Source organism: Crinia signifera, chromosome 4, assembly GCF_055691185.1.
Source record: "Crinia signifera chromosome 4, ASM5569118v1, whole genome shotgun sequence".
Lineage (NCBI taxonomy): Eukaryota > Metazoa > Chordata > Amphibia > Anura > Myobatrachidae > Crinia > Crinia signifera.
Window position 1 is genome coordinate 312,120,139 of NC_139220.1, and position 27,992 is coordinate 312,148,130.

The window sequence follows — 27,992 nt, forward strand, 5'->3', positions numbered from 1 at the left end:
CATCCAGTGGGTCCCTATCATTCTTCAGGTCAACTCCTTCAAGAAAACCTGGAGCCCCTGGTAGGTACATTGCAGTATTTTTATAATCGCTCCACTTGTATACAGTCCTTCTGGCACAGAACAGAGGGCCTTATTTTGGTTCACTCCTTCTGGCAAATTCCGTATTAAACGGACAAAACCATGTGCACTGCAGGTGGGGTAGATGTTACTTGTGCAGAGAGTTAAGGCCCATACACACACATTGACGACGATGAACATTATATTTCACCACCCTGAAGGACCCTGAGCGAGTTGGACAGGCCATGAATCGTTTTACATCGTCTAGTGTGTCTGTTTTTAACGACGGGGGATGGCCGATGTTGCGCGTACCCGCGGATCGTTAACAACCTAAGCCATCGTCCATGCGTGCGGGTCAATTTAGCTATGGTCGTTAGCATCGTACAGGGAGAATGACGGCAAACGACGTCTGACGGTGGACGACTAACGACGGCGGACGATCTAGCCACTCCCAGGCACCATTTCCTGGACAAACACCATGCCGCAGGGCAGCATCACACAGCGGGGATACCAGGACACGGCAGGGGATTTCCCACAAATAATTTGGTGGGTGGGGCGGCTGGTGCAGGGCGGTATATTCATTTTAATGGTGTGATGGCTGGCTGGTGATTCCTGGGGGGGGGCTGCGGCCTTGTGCAGTGGGGATGCCGTATGGGTGGCTGCGAATATATGTGTACTCAGTGGTGTGGTGGGGATGGCTGGCTGTTTGAGTGGGGATATATGTTTTTGGGGGGTGTGGGTGGTGGGAGGGTGGAAGGCTAGGTGTTTAGTGGGGGGGGGGGGTGCTGGTGAGGGAGCTTTGCAAGGCTGAATCTACTTTATTATTTAGCACCTTCTAGAAGATAAGATAGTACATAGTTGCCGACATTTGCTTTCTCCTCTCCGGGAGAAGCCCGGAGAGGAGACCTGATGGCAGTATAGCGTGGGGAGGCGGGCATCATCAAGCCCCACCCCCATGGCAGGGAAACACCGCAATTTGCGGGTCCGTTAATTGGGGGAGGGGCTAAAATGACACGATTAAAGTCATTTTAGCCCCGCCCTTCGCCGCGGACCCACGAAAACCGGTATTTCGGTCAGAACGAAGGGGGTTGCGGGGGCTGCATTGTCAATGCAGGAGGATTGCCCACCTTCTGGTGTGAAACAGATCTCCCATCTTGGTCAATATCCCCCACAGTGTCTAGACCAGTGGTGTCAAATTCGTGGCTCTCCAGCTGTTGTGGACTACACATCCCAGCATGCCCTGCCACATATTTTATATAAAGGATTGCTAAAACTGTGGCAGGGCTTGCTGGGACGTGTAGTTCCACAACAGCTGGAGGGCCATGAGTTTGACACCACTGGTCTAGATAGACACTCAATAGGTTGACACATAAAAGGTCGACATGCATTAAAAAAAATTGGGTGTCATTGTCGACAACTGTCAACAGGGATCCCCCAATTAATGTATCTCGCATGGCTCATGTCGATCATGTGATTTGTTTACCTTTTTTTATATCGGCATGGCGACCTATTGCATGATGACCTTTCGACCCTATTGACCTATTGCATGGTGACCTTCTCGGGTAGACCTATTGACTGTAGATCTATCTATGGGCCGCCCGGCGCAGTTTATGTGTTCTGCTATGGAACGGTGAGTCCCAGCAAGCCTCCCCCGCATACTGGGACTTGAAGAACCACAAGTACCAGCATGTGGGGCATTAATGGCCATGCTGGGACTCTTAGTTCCACAGCAGAACCAGTAGCCCAATAAATACACTGACACAGACGAAAAATAAAACTTTAATACACACGGAGCCCCCTCACACTGACACTTACCTACCTTGACCGAAGCATCTGTCCCCTTGTCCAGTCGAATCCATGTTTCGGTACCTGTGAAAAGAAATTGAGCTTACCACCTCCTCCGGTAAAGATCGCGTCCTCTTGGGTCCATGTAGGCATCCACGTACTTGGCAAAACAAAACACCAGCAAATGATGCCAGCATGGACCGGGATAAGCGCAGAATGCGTTTGTTTACATTTTGCGCTTCTCCCCCTGAAGTGTGCTATTGGCCGCCTAGCAGCCAATCATGAGCCGAGTTACGGAAAACCTTTTAAGGTAGACACTGTTGACCTACTATACCGCACCCTTGCATAGAGATTGACGACGCAGTGTCCACATCAGCTGCATCTTCGGACGCAACTACTGTGCCATTAATGAATCTTGCGGGAGACGGGTTGTGCGCGTAGAAGCATCCTGACACCTTCACTGATCCACTGCTGCATATGAAGACCTGGCATTGGATCATCTGCATGAACGTTGGCCGTCTGGGTCACCCTACGGTTACTCCGATCAGCCCGCGGTATCACGATGCCTGGATCAGTGAAGCGAGCTCTTAAGACCCAGACACTTGCCTCTTTGTTGACGTCCCTTCATCAATTTTCATCTTGTGGGTGTACTATGGGAGTGTCTTGGGCGTGCTGGTGTAGTGGTTGTGTGCACAAGCCCCCTATTGTGCCCAGTGGAGGTCATACTCCTGATGGACATAATGAACCTGCCATAGGGTAGAGGGTGCAGATTGGACCTCGGGACGGAGCACTCGTACATTCATACATAATGAGCGTGGCTTGCAGTCCACAGGAAAGCAGATGTTCTCCACCAGTAAGTAGATCTGCAGGTGACATTGCATCACCGTTCCTCCTTTGTGTGATAGATGAATTGTGTCATTGTGTGATACTGCAGCCCAGTGCGTCACGGCCTCCTCTATCTCCCTGTGTGAGAGATGAGGTCCAAACTCCACTGTCCTATGACTCAGACCCTGTTATCAGCAGGGTTGGGTCCGGGGATATAAGGAGCCCACATCAGACTCCTCTGTACAGTTCCTCAGTCTCCTTCTCTCTTCCACCGGCTCTACCACCAAGCTCTCACCATGTGTACTGGGAAATGCGCAAAGTTCATTGGCGTCTCGCTGTTCCCCCTCTCCGTCATCTCCATCATCGCCAATATCATCCAGTTCTTCCCGGGATGGGAAACTGATCCGATTACCAATCCTAAAGACCAGATGACACCAGAAGTTGTGTACCTGGGAGGGGTCATAGGAGGCGGGATACTGGTAAGAATATATATTTATTGTGTCCCCTCGAGGAACTGCAAAATAATTCTTAATTTTCCTTTATTCCCTCTGATAACGGATAACTTATCTCCTCACCCTAGGTCCTGATTCCAGCCATCCACATCCAAGCCACGGGGCGAGAGGGCTGCTGCAATAACCGATGCGGGGTAAGATGCAGATGTAATATGACTGTAAGAACCATAGATGCATCTGTCTATCTGGTTCTCGAATCGCAGTTTTAAGAGAAGTTTTTCCAGTGACCAAATTCAGTTTTTTTGAACGTAAAATCTTTATCAGTCTAAGGACAGACCGGTGGGTCCCGTTCTCTGGACTTGAATTTGAGGAATGTTAGGCCCCTTCTGATGAGATCACCTGGCTGTAGTAGCTGGACACATATTTTTTGGCCATAGATTTTACCTTAATTTTACCCCATGCAATGTTCTGATTACCAGTGTTGGATTGTGGATCTGCAATTCTTTATTTTTTTGTGTTGCACTACAAGTCTCAGCATCTTTTTATTTCCGACGGAGATGGCCGAATTCGGGCAGGCGCTGACTTCATCTGATGTCAGCAGCCCGCCCACGCAGGCATTGACACGTCTGCGTTCCTATGGGAACGGCCAGAGTTTTTTTTTTTATGAAACTGTGGGCGTTCCCCTACTTCAGGCCCCTGCCCGCCCCCTTCTATATAATAATAAGTGATTCAACACGGGCATTGGTCTCTTCTATAATATGAGGCTGACAGACCTTGTAGGTACTGAGGATAAAGGTTATACTGTAGTAGTACATTGCAACAGATAGAGTGATTTCATGTGATGGTCCGTCGGGCTTGACCACAATACATCCAGCCATGGGGGCAAATTAACTACAGGTCAATTATTGATGGACTTAAAATCGATCAGCATCAATGTCCTGCCTCAGGGTAGCACATTTAACCCTTTTGAGTGCCGGCGTTGCTGTGAGAGACGTGCAAAATATCCGCTAAATAATGCCAGGGTCGAAGTCGAGGAATATGAATCGCTTTTAATTATTGCCGGCAAATGATAAGAACAGTCGCTGTGAGCGGCGCCGGCGCTTTTTAGCGGATATTTTGCCCATCTCTCACAGCAACGGTGGCGCTCAACGGGTTAATAACGGACGATTTCGGACGGATTTCAAAAACAGTGTCAAAAAGCGTCAGTTAAATATGTGATTTTAAACCCTGTAAAAAAAAAAAAAAAAAATGACATTTGATCTTTAGTAGATTTTACCCCCAGGTCTTGACTTACAAGACATCAGACCATGGGGTCAATGCAATGGGGTCCAATAATACAGAGGTGCGTCAATTTGTCTGCGGATGGCCCTATTTTTAAAGCGGCAATCATTTTGAAGGCGAAACCAACTTGGTTTTGCCGTGAAAATGAATCCCGCTTTAAAAATACGGCCATTGCCAGACAAGCTCCTGCACCTTCTTAATCTCGGACACTATTAGATTAACCCATATGTAACAGAAATGAACACTGTTTTGAAAACCTGTTCCACTTTTTATATGCGCCGCATTCGCAAAGTTTTGAACGGATTCGTGGGGGTCAGAGTTTACCCTTTAAAATGTCCAGTCCCATCCTGACTACAACATGCAGCAGAATAAGCGGTGGATCGCTGTCCCAGCTCCCCATCAATGTGTGCACAGTGTGGAATGGTGTTGTGTAGTCCACACAACACCATTCCGCACTGTGCACACATTGATGGGGAGCTGGGACAGCGATCCACCGCTTATTCTGCTGCATGTGAAAACGAAACGCGTCGATGATGTTTACCATGTGATCGATACCGTTTGGCATTTTGTCTCCTGTGCGAAGCCTAATGTTTAACCCCTTCACTTCTGCAGATGTTCCTGTCCATCCTGTTCGCTCTGATTGGGGTTGCGGGATCCGTGTATGGCTTTGCCGTGTCTATCGTGGGCATGGTGGACGGACCTCAGTGTCAGTATTCGACAAACTCCACCTCTGCAGCTTCCGTTATCTGGGGCCGGCCCTTTAAGACAGGCCTTGAAAATCTAAGGTGAGCCTTTTATATTATCTTTATATTAAAGCCCCCAAATACCCAAACCCCCCCCGGGTGCACTTTGTTTTTGTTACTATTGAAATCACTAAGCTGTGGCGTTAGGACAAGTGCCTCCATAACTTAAGCTGCAGAAGCACAATGCAAATGCGCGCCCAACTGTCCACTTGACGCGTTTCGCCGTACGCTCTTGCTTCCTGCTTCCCTGGGTTGTCAATGCTGCAGAGTGTCTTTTCCTCCTCATATCATGCCTATGGCAGTCTCCTTTGTGACTTGAAGAGGCAACCCTGCTGTGTTTATTGAATGCAACCTTTTTATTGAATTGGGCAAAATGCGCAGAAGCACAGCTAGAAGGCGTAAACTGCGACCCAATAAAAGTTAGACAGGATCCCACCTCTGTGGTGCCCCCATTTATCTCATTGGTGTAACCCGTCCCCCGTAGCATGTCATTTCTGCATTTTGTTGCTTGCAACTGAACACGTTGTCTCCTCTTCTGCAGTGACAAAAATTACCTGTTCAACCAGGATACGTGGGAAACATGTCTGTACCCCAAAGACGTGGTGTTATTCAACATAGTCCTGTTTTCTATTGTCCTCTCTGTAACCGGCATCTCTCTGATCCTGTGCACCATCCAGGTGCTCAACGGCCTGTTTGGCTGCTTGTGCGGTACCTGCCGGAAGGAGAAAGAGTAACGGGTAAGTTCCTGTATCCCTCATACGTATAGCTAGCTCCGGCACTATCTGTAGACTGCAGGAGGTGGAACACACCTCGGGGAGAGTTACGTTACCAACCAACCAGCTCCTCTCATTTTTCAAACACAACATCTAGCGTTCTGATTGGCTGGCACTTTATCTCTCTTTAAGCTTTCATAGTTCTTCCACAGGGGGAAATGTACTAAGCCTTGGAGTGATATAGCCAATTGGCTCCCAACTGTCATTTTTCAAACATACTGTGATGTGACAGTTACGAGCCTATTGGGGGATACTTTATCTCTCTCCGAGCTTAGAGTGTAGAGAGATAAAGTATCACCCAGTCGGCCCCTGTCATGTTACAGGATGAGTTTGAAAGATGGCAGTTGGGAGCTTACTGGCTGCTACTTTATCTCTCTCCATGCGTATCAGCCAGCTGGCTCATAAACGCCATGTTACAGGGTGTGTTTGACAATTTACTGGAAGGAATAACATACACCCAGCGCCTCTCGTAGTATATGGCTGTATTTTCAGCCCGGTGGCACAGTGGTTAGCATTACCCCCTCAGCACTGGGGTCATGGGTTACATCCTAACCAGGGCTCAATATGTGGCGGCAGACTCTGCCAGAGGGAGAGCCTATAGTATAGGGGGTTCTCAGTTCCAGTCCTTGGGTACTGAATGCAACATGTCATGTTTTATCGATTTCTCTGATCGAGCCAGATCAGTTCATCTATGTTGCTGGGCCAGTAATTACCCCACCTTCTGCCACAGACAGAAATCCTGAAAACATGACCTGTTGAGGAATGAAGTTGAGAGCCACGGCTATCGTACATTGCCCTGTCAAACATCGTATTATCCCTGTATTTTTCGAGTCATTGAGTAGAACATATTTCTGCTTTTCGATCCCTTATTTGTCAAACTTTTTATCTTTTAGGCTTTTTCACTGCTGCCTCATCCATCTGTAAAAAGTCCCACCTCCACCATTCCCGCCCCATCCCATTTCAAAGGCTGGCTCCTTTGGCAATGTTGTCACAGCCGACCCTCTCTGGCCGAGCACAACGGATATTAACCCCTGAGTGCATTGAAGATAGAAGGGAGAGGTGATCCGTACCCCCAGCGAGACAGAAGGAAGGGTCCCACCAGACTGACTCGTCCTCGCAGCAGAGAGGATTCTGGGAGCGGCACCGGATGTGTACATAAGACGTCATATTTGTATTTATAATTTATACCAACATCGGTTTGTGAATAAACAGAGATGTACATACATAGTTATGTGTCTTCTCTTCTGAGTAATCCAAACTATTTATATCACCCTTGTAATGGGGTTCTGATATTTCCCTATCTGTAAGTATTTAGTATAGGTTGGTTCCAGTAATTGTGCATTAAGTGTCTAGAATATATATGCCTAGTGTCCGTGTGTCCCTGAAACACTGCCATCTGTTGGCAGCATGTGAAACTACATCTACTAGCTTTCGAAGCATTAGCTTTGAGCGGGCTTACTGTCATTATAGTTATGCTTTAGTTATATGGTGCCACAAGGGGTCAGCACCGCCAGACGCAGTTACAGAATCATAGGCGGTACTGCACATTGCAGACACGGACCTGGGTTATAAGCAGCCGTCATATTCGCACCGCATCCTCGACCCTGGTTATTTCAAGGATGAAGAAGTATCAACGCGGTTCTCTGTGCGGCCTGAAATCACCAGGTGCTGACTTCTCCCCATCCCCCAATGACGTGCCGCCACTCCACCCTGTGACGTCAGCGACGGACCCATGCCCAAATCTCAGGTGCGACCCGGTGTTTGCAATGTGAAAGGGGTTATAGGGCCTGTTATAGCAAAGCAAAAAAGCACACACCTGGGCAAAACCACGCTGCGCTGCAGGGGGGGGGGGGCTGATGTAACAAGTGCAGAGAGACTTAGATTTGGGTGGGTTATATGCAGTGGCAGCCCTGAGGGGGGCTTTAGCACACTCCAAAGTTACAATAGGGGTGCCACACCCACTGCTACTAACTGTCATCCCAAACTGACTCACTGGCAGTGGGCGTGGCTCCCCTGTTTGAATTTTGGACTGTGCTGCAGCCCCTCCCCTGGATACGCCAATGGTCATATGTTTTCTGTGCATGATAAATACTATCTACATTAGATCTGATGGGTAAATTTACTAAGATGGGAGTTCTATTGAAGATGAGATGTTGCCCATAGCAACCAATCAACCAGATTCTAATATCTAAATAAATTCAAGTAGAATCTAACTGGTTGCCCATAGCAACAGCCCATCTTCAACAGAACTCCCATCTTAGTAAACTCACCCCTCGCTCTCTCTGCACATGTTACATCCACCCCACCTGCAGCGCAGCATACAGCAGGACGGCCAATCTCAAGGGTTTGGTGCTGTTGTTGACAGTGGGAATATAATGGAATAAATTAGGGAAGTAAAAGCAGAAAGGGAAGAGGGCCCTGCTCGTCAGAGCTTACTGTCTAGTGAGTAGGACGTACTTGGTCTACATGAGACTATGGCGGTTATTCTGGTTGGTTCACTCGGTAGCGAACTCGCACCATTGTGAATCAACCAAACCCTGCCTTGCGACTGGTTGGCTGCCGCACAGTAACATCCATCGCAGGGCAGGGGGAACCTCCCACATTTTTTGATGGTCGCCGACCATCGAAAGATGTGAAAGGTGCACGCATATGTAAGGTTGCTCTGAGCAACCGTACATATGTGTGCACGCTGGGAAGGAAATGGGCGGGCAGCTGTCATCCGGTGATATCCGCTGCCCGCCCCTTTGCGTGTCACGGCCATATTAGTATGAAGCACTGGGCGTTCCCATATGCTAATGGCCCCTCTCTGCCCCCCCTCCCACCCACTGTGTTGGCGAACAGCGCATGCTGCGCAACCATCAGACCCCGCGTGAGCGCAGGCAATCTGCCAACGGACCAGATGTATCAAACTATACAAAGTGAGAGCGTGGAGAGTGATAAACAGCCAGCCAATCAGCTCCTACCTGTTATGTTACAAACCCAGCCTGTGACATGGCAGGTAGGAGCTGATTGGCTGGTTGTTTATCACTCTGCACTTTGTCACTTTTTTGAAGCTTGATACATCTGTCCCTTAGTATCTAATGGGACTCTACCCCCTGCTGATCACATCTCGGCTGCTATGGTGTTCATTATAACGATTATCATTAATGTGGCCCTACATGGGGTCCGCAATGCCTAAGAATGGGTCTAATTCAGCGTGGATCGCTAAGAACTCACAAATCGGGCAATTACTCCATCATAATACCCACAAAAGCAGTTCTGGTTTGATTACAAAGTCCCGTAAGGCAGTGGGAAGGGGTCGAGTGAGGGAGGGAAGAGGGCCCTGCTCATGAGAGCTTACAATCTAGCCCCTGTGATATCTATAAAGCACAGATTGTTCGCCTGGTGCACGCACCCAACATTGCGGGTGGGGGGGGGGCGGGCCGGGGTACTTGCCCATGGGAACGCCCAGCCTGTCATGGGCATTCCCATGAAAACACTAGGCGTAACCATGGGAATCACTGGGTGCCTGGAGGGGGGGGCAGCTGACATCACCGCTGACATCACCGCATATATAAGTGACCTGAGAGTCCCTCTATATAAGCGTGCACGCACCACATCTTTCAAAGGGCGGCGACCATCGAAAGATGTGGGAGGTTCCTCCTGGCCTGCAAATGGATGTTTATGTAAAACCTCCATTCGCATGCCTTGTGTTCAAACCCACGGTGCGAGGGGGGGTGGGCAGTCCCGCATTCGCAGGGCGGGCTCTGATGGACTCACAAGGCTGCGAATTTGCAGCCTTGTGAATCAACCAGAATTACCCCCAAAAGTCTCAGCAATTCTTTCCTGCCTCTGAGAAATACTCTTCTCCTGACACTAAGGGGCAGTGTTTACTATTGTTACTATTAAACAGGTGCCTTTGAAAATACTAAAGCAGTGGTTCCCAAACTTTTAATCACAGGACCCCTGAATATCAGAATTTTTTCATGGCACCCCTAGGGCAAAAATTGTGTTTCTATCTCATCCTTCGTGTCAGTTATGTGGTAATGGACAGGATTCAAATATCATTTTTCCTGTTACATTGGTCATAAATAGTTTTTCCTTGGACATGGACCACCAATCCAAAGCACCTCTGCAAGTACCGTAAGGCACCCCAGGGTGCCACGGCACACAGTTTGGAAACCACTGTACTAAAGTAAGTCTATAATCAGGACCCCGGACAGCTCACGTTTTCAGTGTCACCCAGCAGAGCACAGGTGCACTCATTATGACGCATTCTAAAAGATCCATAGGTGGAGCTAATTAGGTCATTTGTGATTCTGTGAGGAGACCTGGAAAACTCCTCCGGCCCTCCACATGTGAATCTTTATTTATCTACAAATAAACCATTGAAAGAAAATTTTTAAGAAACCTCTACACATGTGAAATTTCGTGTTTCACCGTGCGTAAGGGCACGCCACACTATTTTGAAAAGAAACCTTGATATGCTTGTATAGTTGGATAGCAGTTGTAAGTTGGCGCCCTTTTTTAGGCCTTTAAGTACTGGGTCTCTATTAGCCTTTGATGAATTGTAACATGAATAAAGGTAAAGTCCAAACTTTGTAAATATTTATTAAAAAGTCTTTAAAACCACTTGGCAGTGGTGAATATTCCAGATCATAAAAAGTTTTTCACATTAGCAAACAGATTTACCCAACGCGTTTCGTCCCTGCAAGGGACTTCATCAGGGGTTTGCGAACTGTTCAGAAACAATTTCCACGAATCTCGTATGTGGGATAAATCCCCAACCAGGAATAGATAGATACACTCTTATTGGAAGACTCTCATCGAGTAGTCAATAATGGATCAAGGACTCTCTGTTTCTTGTGAAGGATATGTCGTGAATTTGTAGCCAGATAGCTTTAAGGGTTTAGCTGGTTGGAGAATTCCACCTATATGATTATCTCCAGTATGGGATTGGTTGCATTAATAAGACATATTTTCAGTGAACATCATCTGTCAATAAAATCAATTATAACCCACACACAAATTGCAGTTTTTTGTTCAGCAAATGTTTCTCACTGTCCTTTTGGAGGTGTGTACCGGTGAAAGGCTCAGTGGGAATGGTCTTTCACCGGTACACACCTCCAAACATACAGTGAGGGGGAGTGCACAGTGCAAGTACAGCAGTTTGCTACTGGAGAGGGGTGAGCTGGGATCCCATGGTCACTTACAGCCCTAGCCCATAGCTGTCTACCCTCATGCATTCTGCAGGAGACTCCCTGAAATAACAGCAATCTCCCACTCTTCCTCATTAGTCTAGCAATCTTCTTCATGTCACCTAGCCCACATTACACTCAGTGGCGTAACTATGGTGTGGCAGCCCTAGCTGTGGCTTGGGGGAGCCAGCGGTCTCGTTGAGCACTGAAAAATACCTGCTGTCCTGTACGATTATACAGTTTGCATTCACTTAGTAGTAGAGGGTGGCGGTGGCTGTGTACTGCAGCTGCGTACCGTAGGTGACAGCCCCCCCAGTCTCCTCGCCTCCTCTGCGCCTGGGGTCCGCCGGTGTCATTACCCGCACACTCTTCCGCTAGTATCCCCGGTCGGACCTTGGAAGCTGAGGCTGGGGACGGAAGGCTACAGTATGTCAGCGGACGGGATGTCCTCCCTGTTACACCGTATGGGCGCACGTCACTCCTGGGGAGCTGCAGCACTACACACAGTGGCCCAGATAACCAGTCTGCACCATTGTCATGTTTTACTAAAGGGGGGAGCCAAGTTTAAAGTGACGCCACTGATTACACTATTACATTTTTGGGGAAAAAAGGAATGATAGATACATTTACATTGAATTATTAGCACCATTTCCCAGCACTTGTAAATGCATTTCCCACCACTCTGAATCAGCCCAAGATTCAGAACGGACCGGTCAGATAATTAAGAGCAGTCACTCAGAAGCTCCTATTCATCTCCTGCATGTGTGGCGCAGGGCCTTCTGGTTGGGCAATGCAGAACCCCTGACCGCCCCCTCCCCCACCCATGGCACCTCTGATCCCCCCTCCCCCACTTGCGGCAGTTCCAGACAGGGGGCAGGCAGTCCAACGGTGGAAGAGGAGCAGAGAAGAGCTCCTGAAGAAAAAGTCCTGGGAGGCGGTGGCCATGCAAAAGAGCTGAAAAAAGCCGACGCCCCCAGGTGAAAAACAGATGAAGATGCTGAAGCCCTGGAAGGTGGCGACCATGCAAAAGAGCTTAGGTGGCTGCCACCTCCAGGTGAAAACACCCAGAAGTGGTTCTCCCAAGTACCAGCATATGGGGCAGGCTTGCTGGGAACTGTAATCCTACTCCCAGGGGTGCAGGGGATAGCCCACAGGCTTCAGCCCAGGCAAGGGGTGCCCTAGAGATGGGGGACTCCTTTAATTGGGGGGGTCCTCACCTCCCCAAAAACTCCCGGCCTGGGATGACTAGTTTCGGAGAGTAATGCTTTGGCCACGGGGCCCCCGTCAAGTGTGTCCCCTGGCTATGGCATTACACCCCCTGCTAGTGGAGCCTGGTGCTGGTCCACAAAATACGGCTGAGTTGTCCCCCGTATTTTGGGAACCAGGACCGGCCCAAGTGCCTTACCTTATGTAATTTCCCCCCCCTGGTATTTGAGAAACCATTACTGGCTCAGAGAGCCCGGGGCTGGTCATGCTTATAGTGGGGACCCCACGCCATATTTTTTACATTATTTTTCTAATATAGACAATGAAGATGACATCCCCCAGGCTTTATTCCAACCCATTATTTAAACTCTTTTTTATTCCCCTGAAGTCACCTAAACACAGTCTGTGAGAGATTTAAACTCTCTCATGCTGAATCTCCCATTATGAATCTCTGGCACAAATCTCTCCGTGTGTAGGGCCCTTTAGTCATTTTAAAAGCTTCCTCTCAGATGTAGCGGTACACACCCACGCTTCTAGGTGCCACGTTCACAATCTCTTCACAATCTCTCCATATATGGAACTAGCCACGCCCTTTGGGTGGAGCATGACACACCCCTTCAATGGGGCGCTGTGCAGAATTCTACTACCAACTATAAAATCGCTGAAACTAGTTTTCAAAAGTATGCCCTAACCCCCTCCTATCTCTCACCAGATCCGGAAGATTTGGGCTGTCTTACCTGCATTACAGATGCCAGATTCTTCTTTCTGCTGCTGCACAAGAGAGAGAGCGGGGGATGTCAGTGTGCACCAGCCAGAGGCCCCCTCTGAGGACTGTGTTTGGGAACATGTGCGCTGACGAATATGTTTCCTTGGTGCGATTTGCACTGAATCTCATCAACGTGGCCCCACCCCTTACCTAACAATGCCGGAAATTTTGCCATTGTGTTGTCAGGGCGGGGCCACGCTGAGGAGGCCACACCCCTATCCTGCATACAATTCTTTGCCATGCAGCATATTTATAATTGATGCACCCTTTTTTTAACACTTAACCCTCCAGAGTCCTGTGAAGATGGGAGCATCACTATGAGTGCATATGATGTATCGCATGGGATCAAGCTGCCGGGTGAGTTGCCAGGGTATTGCATGCGATCAAGCTGCCGGGTGAGTTGCCAGGGTATTGCATGCGATCAAGCTGCTGGGTGAGTCGCCAGGGTATTGCATGCGATCAAGCTGCCGGCTGAGTTGCCAGGGTAACGCATGTGATCGAGCTGCTGGGTGAGTCGCCAGGATAACGCATGCGATCCAGCTGCCGGGTGAGTTGCCAGGGTAACTCATGCGATCCAGCTGCCGGGTGAGTTGCCAGGGTAACGCATGTGATCGAGCTGCTGGGTGAGTCGCCAGGGTAACGCATGCGATCCAGCTGCCGGGTGAGTTGCCAGGGTATTGCATGCGATGGAGCTGCCGGCTGAGTTGCCAGGGTAACGCATGTGATCGAGCTGCTGGGTGAGTCGCCAGGGTAACGCATGCGATCGAGCTGCAGGGTGAGTTGCCAGGGTAACACATGCGATCGAGCTGCCAGGTGAGTTTCCAGGGTAACGCATGTGATCCAGCTGCTGGGTGAGTTGCCAGGGTATCGCATGTGATCCAGCTGCCGGGTGAGTCGCCAGGGTATCGCATGTGATCCAGCTGCCGGGTGAGTTGCCAGGGTAACGCATGCCATGGAGCTGCTGGGTGAGTCGCCAGGGTAACGCATGCGATCCAGCTGCCGGGTGAGTTGCCAGGGTATCACATGCGATCCAGCTGCAGGGTGAGTTGCCAGGGTAACGCATGTGATCGAGCTGCTGGGTGAGTCGCCAGGGTAACGCATGCGATCCAGCTGCCGGGTGAGTTGCCAGGGTAACGCATGTGATCGAGCTGCTGGGTGAGTCGCCAGGGTAACGCATGCGATCCAGCTGCCGGGTGAGTTGCCAGGGTAACACATGCGATCGAGCTGCCAGGTGAGTTTCCAGGGTAACGCATGTGATCCAGCTGCTGGGTGAGTTGCCAGGGTATCGCATGTGATCCAGCTGCCGGGTGAGTCGCCAGGGTATCGCATGTGATCCAGCTGCCGGGTGAGTTGCCAGGGTAACGCATGCCATGGAGCTGCTGGGTGAGTCGCCAGGGTAACGCATGCGATCCAGCTGCCGGGTGAGTTGCCAGGGTATCGCATGTGATCCAGCTGCCGGGTGAGTTGCCAGGGTAACACATGCGATCGAGCTGCCAGGTGAGTTTCCAGGGTAACGCATGTGATCCAGCTGCTGGGTGAGTTGCCAGGGTATCGCATGTGATCCAGCTGCCGGGTGAGTCGCCAGGGTAAAGCATGCCATGGAGCTGCTGGGTGAGTCGCCAGGGTAACGCATGTGATCCAGCTGCCGGGTGAGTTGCCAGGGTAACATATGCGATCGAGCTGCCAGGTGAGTTTCCAGGGTAACGCATGTGATCCAGCTGCTGGGTGAGTTGCCAGGGTATCGCATGTGATCCAGCTGCCGGGTGAGTTGCCAGGGTATCGCATGTGATCCAGCTGCCGGGTGAGTTGCCAGGGTAACGCATGCCATGGAGCTGCTGGGTGAGTTGCCAGGGTATCGCATGTGATCCAGCTGCCGGGTGAGTTGCCAGGGTATCGCATGTGATCCAGCTGCCGGGTGAGTTGCCAGGGTAACGCATGCGATTCAGTTGCCGGGTGAGTTGCCAGGGTATCGCATGTGATCCAGCTGCCGGGTGAGTTGCCAGGGTAACGCATGCGATCCAGCTGCCGGGTGAGTTGCAAGGGTATCGCATGCAATACCTCGCACTAGTGTATGGGCACCTTTAGCCTGTGGGGCTATGGCAATAAAGGCCAGTGGGGGTACGGTAACTAGGTCCACCCTATGAAGATTGACATACATTAGGTTGACACCTGAAATAGGACGACATGTTTGGAAGGTCGATACAAGCATTAAGTCAACAGGCAAAAGGTTGACATGACTTTTTAAGTTTGTATTTGGAGCCGGCTTATACCGACAGGCGGTATTTCATGCCCTACCCTCCACTACGGCGGGTGGGAGACTATAACAGCTATAACCGCAGGGTCCAAGGCTTCCGCAGCGCATGAGAATACATAGATGAGCAGAAAACATCACAATTATTAATGACAGTACAAGACAATTTAGGGCAAGTACATGGTAAATATGGAAAGTTGCATCGGGGGACAGGACTCTGAAGCAATTATCAAGGTGGCGGAGATATGGTCTAAGAAATGCACATGAGGAGAGAGGGCCCTGCTCGTGAGAGCTTACATTATAAAAGGGAATGAAATTATAAAAGGGGAAAAAAATGAAGAAGTGGTTCTTGAGAGCCCGTTCAAGTGCAGCATCTGATAGGAAGGGGTAGAGAGTTCCAGAGTGTCACGGCCTGGACTGTCTGTCTGTGTTCCCGGCACTGACCTGGGTGCCAGTGGAGGGCGCAGGGAACTGGAAGCGAGGAGGCTTGAGGTAGCTGGAGCTCATGCACGGAGGCTGGAGGGAGATGATCTGCCGGGGACACAGAGGATTGGCTGAGACCTAAAGCAGAGGTATTCGGCAGTGGTATTCACCAGTGGTATGCACCAGGGACCACCGCAAGGGGATATGGACTTCGCTGCAACTGCCGACCAGGTCGCGGCCCTTTGCCCAGGTTCCCCTGTGGCTTTAGCAGAGTTTGGACAACAAGAGTCTTTAATGGGGTACTTAAACCATCGATGGTGATCGATGGCACTGAATGCTATACAGCAACACAGAGGGCACTTGAGGAATGTGCCGGGGTTGACACAAAGGTATCACAGGGAGACGCTGGAGACACGGGATCACTGGAGCGGCTAGGGAGCCGACACTGGAGATCACTGGGGATCGATGGAGCGGCTAGAGAGCCGGTACTGGAGATCACTGGGGATCGCTGGAGCGGCTAGAGAGCCGGTACTGGAGATCACTGGGGATCACCGGGGCGGCTAGGGAGCCGGTACTGGAGATCACTGGGGATCGCTGGAGCGGCTTGGGAGCCGACACTGGAGATCACTGGGGATCGCTGGAGCGGCTAGAGAGCCGGTACTGGAGATCACTGGGGATCGCTGGAGCGGCTAGAGAGCCGGTACTGGAGATCACTGGGGATCACCGGGGCGGCTAGGGAGCCGGTACTGGAGATCGCTGGGGATCGCTGGAGCGGCTTGGGAGACGGGCACGGAACCCACGGATAACCGGACACTGAGTAAGTAACCTGGGCTGCACGAGAAGACAGGATCACACGGCAGATGGAAACACGTGGAGACTTCTGGCAGGAGTGTAATGACCAGGACGCTGAGAGTAACACAGGTGACAGCGGACTCAGGAAAACCGGACCTCTGGAGCACGTGGGGAGTCTTGACAGGAGCTTAACGCTGGAGAACTCACAGGTAAACTGACGAGTTGTTCAAGACAAGGAGGAGACTGTGAGCTGGGCTTTTATCCCTCCAGGTGATTAGGGAATCAGACGCAGGTGATGGGATTAGCCGCAGCAGCAGCGCACAGACCAGGAAGTGAGTTGGAGCTTTACCTGGATCATGTGACCCGCAGTTTGATCAGGGAATACACCTGGAGCTCACAGTGACGCAGGGGCGACTTGGAAGCAAAAGACATCACGCCAGGGATTGCCGACTGTGCCGGCAGCTGATCTACGGAGGACACTACCCCAGCGTGCCGGTAAGGGGCGCATGCGAGCAGTGCGAGGACCGGGGTTCATGACACAGAGATATGGAGCACAACTGGCATCATTATTGAGGTGGGAATGGGAGGAAGCAACCAGTTGCCAGGCCCACTCTCCATAGGGCCATTTTGTAGATGAGGACTGGGGCTTTCCAACAACGAGCCCAGCCCCCGTGTCGCTAGCCCCCCCGGGAACCGGAGATACCGCCGTGCAAACGTGGAACATTTTCCCCATAGGATAACATGGGACCCACTATTTCTGACCCCCACCCAGTTCGATGGCTGCCAGTCCCCCCCCCCCCCTGGCATCACAGAAGCTCGAGGTTGATCTCATTCTAACTCAAATCGCTGGGTCTTAAATCTGATACAATCTGGTTTATATGGGTTAATTGGTTCCAAAGATATCGCGGGTAAACCAATTTTTTTAGTTCTGAAATGTAATTTCATGGCTGTTCATATTCTGTGAGGGCAGGTTTCTCTGGAACCAAATGGTCCAGTTTCATGGGACCAAAATTATTTGAAGCTCACTTAAAAGTTATTCAATATGATACTGGTCTTATGTAAATGGGTTAGTTGGTTCCGAAGATATAGTCAGTTAAACAATATAGCCGTTAAAGGGGGGGGGGGTTCTCTCCCCTTCACACCAGAAAATGTAGGAACTAGGCGGGTGTAAAAGGAGCCAGCCCGGGAATGTCCCTGCATGATCCTGGGACCATAATCCCGGGTAAATCACTGCAGTTTCTGGTGTGAAAGGGGTATTATTTCAAATAGCTGGGACCTGCAGTGCTCTGAATACAGCTGGGCAGCCCCCTGCTCTCTGCCTAGCTGTCAATGGCTGTCACTTCTGCCTGGCAGTGGCTGTCCCCCAGTTACCACGTGCATGTATTCCCCCTTGGCAATGAGCATGTTATCCCACATGGCAATGAGCATGGAACCTCTGGCAATGAGCATGGAACCCTTGGCAATGAGCATGTAGATAAGCAGCACTTATGTAGCATAATTTTTAATAGGCATTATGGTGTTTGGCATAATACGTAATGGAAATTATGAAGTGTGGTTTAACATGTAATGGGAATTATGGAGTAATATTTTAATGTGTGCCTTCGGCGCCCAATGTCCCTGTTTGTGAAGCATATTGTGAATTTTGGCTTAATCCGTTTGGTATAGTGTGTATTTTGGCTCAATCCATGTGGCAAAATGTTAATTTTTGCCTTAATCTGTGTGGCATAAAGTGAATTTTGACTCAATCCGTGTGCCATAGTGTGAATTTTGGCTCAGTCGGTGTGAATTTTGGCTCATTCTATGTGGCATAATGTCTAAGAGGCAAGTACAGTATAAGGGGGTTACTATTGTGTTGCATGATTTGTATAATGGGTATATTGTGTGGTAAACTTAGGTGACCACATAAATGGTGCTAAAATGTTGTCTACCAAGTTTTGGCTTTCAGAATTTTTATGACTGCAAGTATCTTAGGACATCGGCATCCTACAGGTGCACCTTTGGAGGGCACGCGGCAATATGTCTCGCTGCAATATATCTCCCTGCTTCCTGTGAGTGTCGGAATTTGTAATATATACAAATTCCAGCGCACACACATTTTACATATATAATTAGTTTGAAAGTGTAAAGCATGAGCAGACCACCCAACCTCTAATAATGCGGGGGACGTGAACACATTATTAGATGCTGGCCACAACCCCTATCATTGCGCTTAATAGGTCCTTGATAATTTTCAGCTCCAGGCCCATTTAGACCTTAATCTGGCTCTGGCTTTGTGGGTGTAAAGAGCTTGAATTGTATTCTGAAGGGGAAGGTGAGCCAGTGCAGGATTTGTAAGAGAGGGGAGGTGGACATTCTGTAGTACGTTTGGAGAGGAAGATGAGATGGGCAGCAGCATTGAGGCTAGATTGGAGTGGAGAGAGGTGTTTTACAGGGGGCCAAAAAGTAGGAGATTACAGTAGTCTAATCTGGAGATGACTAGTGAGTGGATGAGGGTCTTTGTAGCATCCTGGGTGAGATCGGGTCTGATCCTGGAAATATTTTTGAGGTGGAAACGACGGGACTGTGAGAGTTGCTGAATGTGTGGTTTAAAGGAGAGTGAGAAATCAAGAGTAACACCAAGGCAGCGTACTTGGTGGCTAGAGGAGATCGTTGTTCCATCAATAGATAGTGACATTGTGCAAGGTGAAGTTATGCAGGAGGGAAGACGATCAGCTCAGTCTTAAGGCCCACACACACTGGGCGACTTTGAGCTGAAAGCATCTCAGTTTTGTCTTTTCAATTGGCTTTCAGCTCGAAAGCCACAAAGTTTGTACGGGGTAGTGATGAGCAGCAAGCACTGAAGCATGCTCCCACATCATTGCTGGCCACCGCCTCTCATCTGCTGGCATTACCAACGGGGTAGACGGCTTTCCAAAAAAATACACCTCAAGCAAAATAGTCCCTGCTTTGCACTTTAAGGGGCTGGAAATGGAATCGTGGAAAAATGTGTAATTTCTCATGTATCTAAATACATACTGTAGAAAACAAAAATACAGTAATGCAATGACATTGCGGTTGCATCACACTGCGGGCCTTTACATATTGGGTGGCCTTACCCGGTTCTAGGCTCGATTCTGAGCGGATCCCATTAGTTTGTCGAAGACAATAATTGGACCACTATTGGTCGACACTCAATAGTGGACTCGTGAAAAAGACTGACAGGTTTTAGGTCGACATGAGCAAAATGCTGACATGAAAATTGTCAACACAGGGAAATGTCAAAATGAGTTTTTCATGATTTAAAAAAAAATTAATTGTTCTTACTTCACGATCCAAGTGGTCATAGATTACAATAGTGTGCTGAGCACGGTGTCCGTGACGGCAAATTTCGACATAAACTCCCCAAAATTTGAAAAATGCATATTGACCTATTACTTCTGTTGACTTGTGATCAATGTGGAACTTGCCACCTTTTTCATCAAGATCGAGGATTTAGCTGATTCTGCCGTGAAGGAACGATGATCGTCCCAGTTGGCCTCACAGGATGATCGAGTGCAGATTTTCCAGACTTGGTCCAAATCCAATGAAGATGTAGCCTTGAAGTATCTTAAGACTCAACTTCAAGAGCTGTCCCCATTGGCGGTATTTATAATGGTTCGAAACTCGCCGTAGCTGTTCGCTGTCCGGTGTTTACACATGTGCATAATCACGCATTCAAATGCACAAACCCTGAATAAGGGTCCGAATTCGGACCCCAATGAGCGGTCTGTACCGCCACCCTAATTTCTATTGCAAGGGCCGGCCCGAGGGCCATATAAATCAGAGGACATCATAACGGTTAGTTTCAGGGGACTCTCTACCTGTTTTATAGCTGTGGGTCACCCCAGGCGTTACGTGTTATGCCGGTCCAGTGTTGGCGTGTTTTGACAGTGCTCAGGTTTATGATAAATCACATGTTATCCTTTACGTGACGCTGTGGAGTTATGTCCTGATTATATGTGTAGATAAATGCATTCTCGGCCTCCATCCAGTTATCAGACTGTCACTGTCATATGCCAGATGTCACATATAGACTGCAAAGTCCAACGTACAAAGCAACTTACAGGGCATGTGATCCGGCTGTGTAATAATAATCATCATTGTATTTACTGCACATTGCCTCTAATAGGACTCACAGCGCTTCACATTTGCAGAATAATTATACTAATAAATGCAGGGTTAGCAGAATCCAGAAGCCAAGCATTCTGTACTGGGAAGCAGAGGTGCACTGATGAAACGCGTGGGTCAGGCCTTGAGTCAGTGCTAGAAGATTTATGAGTGGGGTCCTCCCATGCTATGCCAGATGGTGAGTTCCAGGAGTTGCAGCTGAAAAGCTTACAGCTCTGGTTCCGTATAGCACAGTGGCGGAACTTGTGGGTGGTGAGCCCAGGTACAAAAATATAATTTCTACTTCTTCCTTCACCCCAGCCCAAGTTCACAATGCGCAACATGGCAGTGAGTGACCGGGTTGAGGCAGAGGGTGATGGGAGAGGCAGAGGGTGACAGGGGGAGGCAGAGGGTGACAGGGGGAGACAGAGGGTGACAGGGAGAGGCAGAGGCAGACGGGGAGAGGCAGAGGGTGACAGGGAGAGGCAGAGGGTGACAGGGAGAGGCAGAGGGAGGAAGGGAGTGGCAGAGGGTGACAGGAAAAAGCAAAGGGTGACAGAGAGAGGCAGAGGGTGACAGAGAGAGGCAGAGGGTGACAGGGAGAGGCAGAGGGTGACAGGAAAAGGCAGAGGGTGACAGGGAGATGCAGAGGTTGACAGGGAGATCCAGGGGGTGACAGGGAGAGACAGGGGGTGGCAGAAGGTGACACGAAAAGGCAGGGGGTGACAGGCATATGCAGGGGGAGGCAGAGGGTGACAGGAAGAGGCAAAGGGTGACAGGGGGAGGAACAGTTTGACAGGGAGAGGCAGATGGTGACAGGGGGAGACACAGTGTGACAGGGAGAGGCAGAGGGTGACAGAGGCAGGGGGAGGCAGAGTGTGACAGGGAGAGGCAGAGTGTGACAGGGAGAGGCAGAGGGTGACAGGGAGAGGCAGAGGGTGACAGGGAGAGGCAGAGTGTGACAGGGAGAGGCAGAGGGTGACAGGGGGAGGCAGAGTGGGAGAATGAAAAACATTGGGACACAGATAGAGGATAACAGGTGCAGCAATGGGCCCCTTAGTGTTCAGGGGCCCCTGTGCACTGCACCTGCTGCACCAATGGTAGATCCGCCCAGTGTCGGACTGGGGCATGAAGGGCCCACCAGGGAAATCACTCACAGGGGCCCACCAAGAGCCGTGTTGCGTGCCGCAGGTGCGCCCGTTTTTTGGGGGCGTGGACTAGCAATATGGGGGTGTGGCCTATTTCAATGAGACCACGCCCCCATTTTTGACGCTGTGGGGCATGGCTAGTGGCTCTGAGCTGCTGGCTATGTCCCCGGCAAGGACAGAGAGAGTGACAGCAGACAGAGAGTGACAGCGAGGACACAGAGAGAGCCACATATGTATATTGAGCATCATTGTGTGTGGCAAATGTATAATGGGCATCACGGTGTGTGGCCTATGGATAATGAGTCCATTATACAGTGCAAATGCACTGTGGGCAAGGCACAACTGGCACAGATAGTTACGTCCCTGTGTGGGACACAGATCAGGCTGCTTCTGCCTCCACCCATACACATTATTATGTTTTTCACTAGTGTTTAATGACAGGAGGCATGTGTTGGTGTTGGCGCACTGCCCTACCCTAAAACAACCACTGTCTGCCAAGATAATGATCTTTCTTTTACTTACCATGTTCTTGGTCTTCTTTCTTCTCCTTCTGTCTTTCTCTTTTCTTCTGTCTTTCTCTTTTCTTCTCCTTCTGTCTTTCTTCTCCTTCTGTCTTTCTTCTCTTTTCTTCTCCTTCTGTCTTCGGTCAGTTACCTACCAGTTTGCAGCTCCTTCTCCACTAGCCGGGAGGAGACCTCCCGGACATCTACCCCCGCAGCCCCAGAGTGTCATCCTGCAGCCTGTGACCGGTTATCCATATCAGTTGGCTACCCGGCCGGCTGCTCCTCTCACCTGGCTGAGCAGCTGCCTGTGTGCTGCTGAGGCCGGACCGGAATCCCGCCTCCTTCCCTGCAGCCTGCGCGCTCAGCCTCAGCCAATCCCTGAGCTGCAGGCCCGGCAGGCTGCATCTTGTAAAACCACTGGACAGCTGAGCCGTCGCTCAGCTGTCCTGTACTTGTTCTAGGGCAGGGGTAGGCAAGTAATTTTTGATGGAGTCCGGAAATTTGAAATGATTTTGGTCGAGGTCCAAAAAATGCTGCCAATACGGGCACAATGCTGCCAATACGGGGACACTGCTGGCAATACGGGGACACTGCTGGCAATACGGGGACACTGCTGGCAATACGGGCACAATGCTGGCAATACGGGCACAATGCTGGCAATACGGGCACAATGCTGGCAATACAGGCACAATGCTGGCAATACGGGCACAATGCTGGCAATACGGGCACAATGCTGACAATACGGGCACAATGCTGGCAATACAATGACAATGCTGGCAATACAATGACAATGCTGCCAATACAGGGCCAATGAAGGCACATGCTTCTCACCTCTTTAAAAATGCTGAATCTGTTGACTCGGAACTCCTTCACTCAGCGTGGGATGAGGCAGGGCGGCCGGCCAGCTCCTTTACTCTGCCGGTGGGTGGAAGGGCGGCCGGGCAGCACCTTAATTCTGCGGGCGGGAGGGCGGCCGGGCAGCACCTTAATTCTGCGGGCGGGCGGCCGGGCAGCACCTTTAATTCTGCGGGCGGGCGGGCAACACCTTAATTCTGCGGGCAGGGGGGCGGCCGGGTAGCGCAGGGCGGACGGGCTCGGCGCGCTCGGCGTCTCTAAATGACGCTAGCCGCATCGTCAGCCCCCGCCCACGTGAGGCGCCGCGATAGGGCGCTTATTAGTCAGGGGAAGGAGACGTCACGTCTCCTTTCCCTGGCTTCCTTGAGGTCCGGAGCACTGGCTTCTGCGGTCCGGAGATGGACCGCGGTCCGCCAGTTGCCGGACCCTGGTCTAGGGGACCCGGGCGCCGGCGGCTGTCAATCATTCACGGCAGCCGCCGGGAAACCGCACTGCAGCAGCACTGAGCCAGGAGCGGAGGCATCCGGCCAGACCCCCGTGCGCACGCATGTGAAAGGCCCCAAATCACCGGGGCCCACCGGGGGATTCCCCGGTTCCCCACCAGGCCAGTCCGAGCCTGGATCCGCCTCTGATATAGCATACAGGACATTCTGGGTAGTCATTCATTTGTGGATAGAGAAGAGAGTCAAGGAGGGGTGTGAATTATTAGGTTGGGGGTGTCTAGGTCGACATCATCAGGTCGACCATATTTGGTCAACAGAGAAAAAGTTGAGCCATGAAAAAGATCAAGTTACTGAAAAGAAAAAAAATCATGAAAACGCACGTGGACCTTCTCCCATGTCAACCATAGGCATGTCGACCTTCTGCTTGTATTGACCTTTTTCAGAGTCAACTTAGTGCATGTCGCCCTTTTGACCATGTCAAACTTTTGCCTCTCAGCCAACCAATCAAGGAGTATGCCGCCAGTCAAAGGTTGATCGCACCAGGGTATACATCACCTTGTCCCCAAATACTTTCTGCAGATCTTCCTACCATGCCACAATAAAGACCCCCCTAGACCCAAGGGAGACTTCTCCAAAAGGGAGATATCACCCACAATCCCCCCTTCAATCGCCCGGGAAGTTCTCGGTTGGTAGGACTGCATACAATACCCCATATCCCAGCCAACCCTGCTGAGATCCAATAAATCTCTTGTGCAACAGGTGCGACCACGGGACCGCACATCACACCGGACCTGATGTCAACAACGTGCGATTTGGACGCTTTCATGTGATTTCAGAAAAAGTTACCAAATTGCAAGTGAATCGCCCCAGTGTATGGGCACCTTATTAGCAGCTGCGCTGTTGATCCCCAGGACCTTGGCTGCCACCCGAAGACTGGTGGTTGAATTCATGGTCGGATGGTTTAATTGGACCAGCGATAAAGTCACAGAGTGGTGATTTCATGGAAGTGCACTTTATATACAGTAGATCCGTGTTCAGGAGGGGTCTGCTTGCACCCCGGTCATTGCACCAGTAATTAGGATTCCTATATATATCAGCAAAACAAAAAGATTGTAAAAATGATCCCTTTATCCCCGCCACTCCAGCTGGGGGCTACCCAGAAAGCCTGGAGCCTCCTGCACAGTGTCAGACTGGGGTATAAAGAGCCCACCAGGGAAATGGTGCCCACCGAGGGGCGGGGTCATTTGCTTTAAGGGGTGTGGCCTCCTGACCATGCCTTTCCTGTATCCTAGGGTCCTCTTCGGCTGTACATTCTCTTGAGCCTTGTTTCATATTCCCATTGTGTCCATTATGCTGCAGACATAGAGGCGGATGACTGCAGGCACCGCTATGACCACTGGCTGCACACACACTATGGCTGCAGCAGTTGGCTCCATCTCTGCGGCTGCATACCAGCCAGATTGCCGCACACACTGCATGGGATACCATGTGCCAGGCTTCAGGACTGAGACTGAGCATAATATAACATATTATTACCAGCCCTGCTCGCTTCTCTCTCCACTGCTTGTAATAATTATGTGGGTGAGGTTATGCAGGGGCTGGCTGGCAACTTTCAGTCTGGGGGCAAATGGTACGAAGTGGCCCATGGATTTTCTACCAGCCCATCATGCATATCTTCCTTACTGTCCTCCCATAGCTGTCTCATATAGGGGGGTATTCAATCTGTGCCAATATTTCCTAACAGGGGAAATATCAAATATAGCGAGAATTTCAGAACCCTGCAGCAGCTGCAAAAATTTACACTGTAATGCCAATTACACATAATGCCACACACTGTAATGCCAATTACACATAATGCCACACACTGTAATGCCAATTACACATAATGCCACACATGTAATGCTCTTTAACATAATGCCACACACCATAATGCCCATTAAACCTAATGCCACATACTTACACATAATGCCACATACCGTAAAGCCATTACACATAATGCCACACACTGTAATGCCCAATAAACATAATGCCATACACCGTAATGCCCATTAAACATAATGCCACATACCGTAAAGCTATTACACATAATACCACACACTGTAATGCCCATTACACATAATGCCATACAACATAATTCCCTTTAACATAATGCCATACACCATAATGCCCATTACACATAATGCTACACACTGTAATGCCCATTAAACATAATACCACACACTGTAATGTCCTTTAACATAATGGCACACACCATAATGCCCATTACACGTAATTCCATACACCGTCATGCCCATTACACATAGGGGGTTATTTTGGTTCACTCACGTGCACTGCAGGGGGCAGATGTAAAATGTGCAGAAAGAATTAGATTTGGGGGAGATATTTGTTTCTGTGCAGGGAAAATACTGACTACTTTATTTTTACACTGCAATATAGATCTCACTTTGAAGAAAAACCCCACCCAAATCTAACTCTCTCTGCACAAGTAACATCTGCCTCACCTGCAGTGCACATGGTTTTGTCCTTCTGAGAAGGAATGTGCCTCTAAGAGTGAACTAGAATAAGGCCCTTAATGACACAAATCATAACGTCTATTACATATTATGCCACATAAGTGCCTCTTACCTACATGCTCGTTGTCAGAGGTATATTGCTCAATGCCAGGGGATACATGCTCCTTGCCAGCGGTTTCATTCTCGTTGCCATGAGGGATTACATGCTTGTTACCATGTGGGATTACATGCTCATTGCTAGGGAAAATTACATGCTTGTTGCTATGGAGGGTTACATGCTAGTTGCCAGGGGATTTACTGTATATGCTTTTGTCAAGGGCAAGGGGAGTTTGCATGCTTGTTACCAAGGGGACTTACATGCTTGTTGCTAAGGGGTATTACTTGCTCATCACCAAGGGATTTTACATGCTTGTAGCCAAGGGGTCTTACTTTCTCGTTGCCAAGGGGGGTTCCTTTCAACAGCATGCCAGCGCTACCGGAATCAGCACTTCCGGGTAGCGCTGGATGTGCTGCGCTCCTCCACCAGACACTAGAGCAGTGGTAGCCAACCCTAGCCCCTCGAGAGCTACCAACAGTTCACATTTTCCAGACAACCTAGCTGCTGCACAGCTGCACTCATTAATCACTGACACATTTTAAAAGATACACAGATGGAGCTATTAGCTCACTTGGTGAATTCTGTGAGGAGACCTGCAAAACATGCACTGTTGGTAGCTCTCGAGGACTAGGGTTGGCTACCCCAGCACTAGAGGTATGGCAGTACCTCGGGTGTCTGTCTACTAACAAAGCGTCGGCCATTTTTTGGAGGGGCCGTCGCCATAGAGACACAACGGGAGGCCGGAAAGCCCGTATGTTGCAGGCTAAAGCTGGCGGCAGCAGCATGTGCATTGCCTGGGGCACTGTCCGGCGTCCACAGTTCAAACGGAGCCTCCTAGCTGCCCCTCTGCCTCCAGCTCACTGCCTCCGCCACCGGGTGAGTCATCCAATAACTAGATGAAAACTATTGACTACCCGGCGGCGTATGATGGATAGCGTTAGGCCCCGCCTTGCTTTTAAAGTGGGCAGGGTCATAAATCAACGGGTCCCACCGGGGGCATAATATGTGTAGGGCATAATATTATGTGGTGGGCACTATTGATGTAGTCTTTTCATAGACCACGCCCACCCACAGCAAGACAGCACAAAATTTCATGAAGGCCCGTCCCTTTTAATATACTTAACCCTTTCAGGTCCAACAACTAATCAGGCTCAACAGCCCTAGCGCTAGTAGCAGATCCAATGGCGAGTCAGTTTAAAATAAGAACATTAACATATTCAACATTCAATGTAGAACATTTTTTCAATAAAAAAAGACAATTAATTTAAATATTTAAACTGCAAAGGGTGGTGTGTGTGGTCGTGTGTGTGTGTGTGTGTGTGTGTGTGGGGGGGGGGGGGGGGGCGACATTTTGTGTTCGCATTGGGAGTCATTGTGTAGAAACCCTGTAAAAAGGGTTTCACACTGTCCATTCACACTTTTAGTTAGTAGCGCATATCAAGGTGCACATTGACAATATATTATCCAGTGAAAGAGGGTGGTTCAAAAGGGTTGTGATCATTTGGTCTACAGCATGATGGTCGACAGTCATTAGGTCGACACCATAAGGTCTACAAGGGGTATGTTGACATGGGAAACGGTCGACATGGTTCTAGGTCAAAAGGTCATTAGTTCGACAGGTCGTTAATTCGACAGGTCATTAGTTCGACAATGTGTAGGTTGACAGTGAAGAGGTCGGCATAGGGGTTGTTCACTGTTTTTTTTACCTGAATGTCAACACAGTCAACATGGACACAGTTTAAAGTGCATCGCATCCCCTAACATCGCTCGCTGCGCA

The 27,992-nt window shown here is 49.9% G+C and overlaps 1 protein-coding gene across 1 annotated transcript; it reads left to right on the top strand.

Moving 5' to 3' along the window:
- The first annotated feature begins 1,313 nt into the window (after nt 1–1,313).
- Nucleotides 1,314–7,113, top strand: LOC146075835 (transmembrane 4 L6 family member 4-like). The gene is made up of 5 exons (XM_083185475.1): nt 1,314–3,146; nt 3,248–3,313; nt 5,013–5,185; nt 5,685–5,880; nt 6,810–7,113. Exons 1-4 carry the CDS (start codon nt 2,964–2,966, stop codon nt 5,875–5,877), a joined length of 615 nt encoding a protein of 204 aa, XP_083041601.1. The 5' UTR covers nt 1,314–2,963; the 3' UTR covers nt 5,878–5,880; nt 6,810–7,113.
- Nucleotides 7,114–27,992: the final 20,879 nt, after the last annotated feature.

Excerpts from the sequence above, each read along its gene's own strand:
- LOC146075835 (XM_083185475.1), top strand. The coding sequence starts at position 2,964 with ATGTGTACTGGGAAATGCGCAAAGTTCATTGGCGTCTCGCTGTTCCCC. Across the intron at positions 3,147-3,247 it reads TCATAGGAGGCGGGATACTG|GTCCTGATTCCAGCCATCCA; the intron begins GTAAGAATATAT and ends TCCTCACCCTAG. Across the intron at positions 5,186-5,684 it reads ACAGGCCTTGAAAATCTAAG|TGACAAAAATTACCTGTTCA; the intron begins GTGAGCCTTTTA and ends CCTCTTCTGCAG.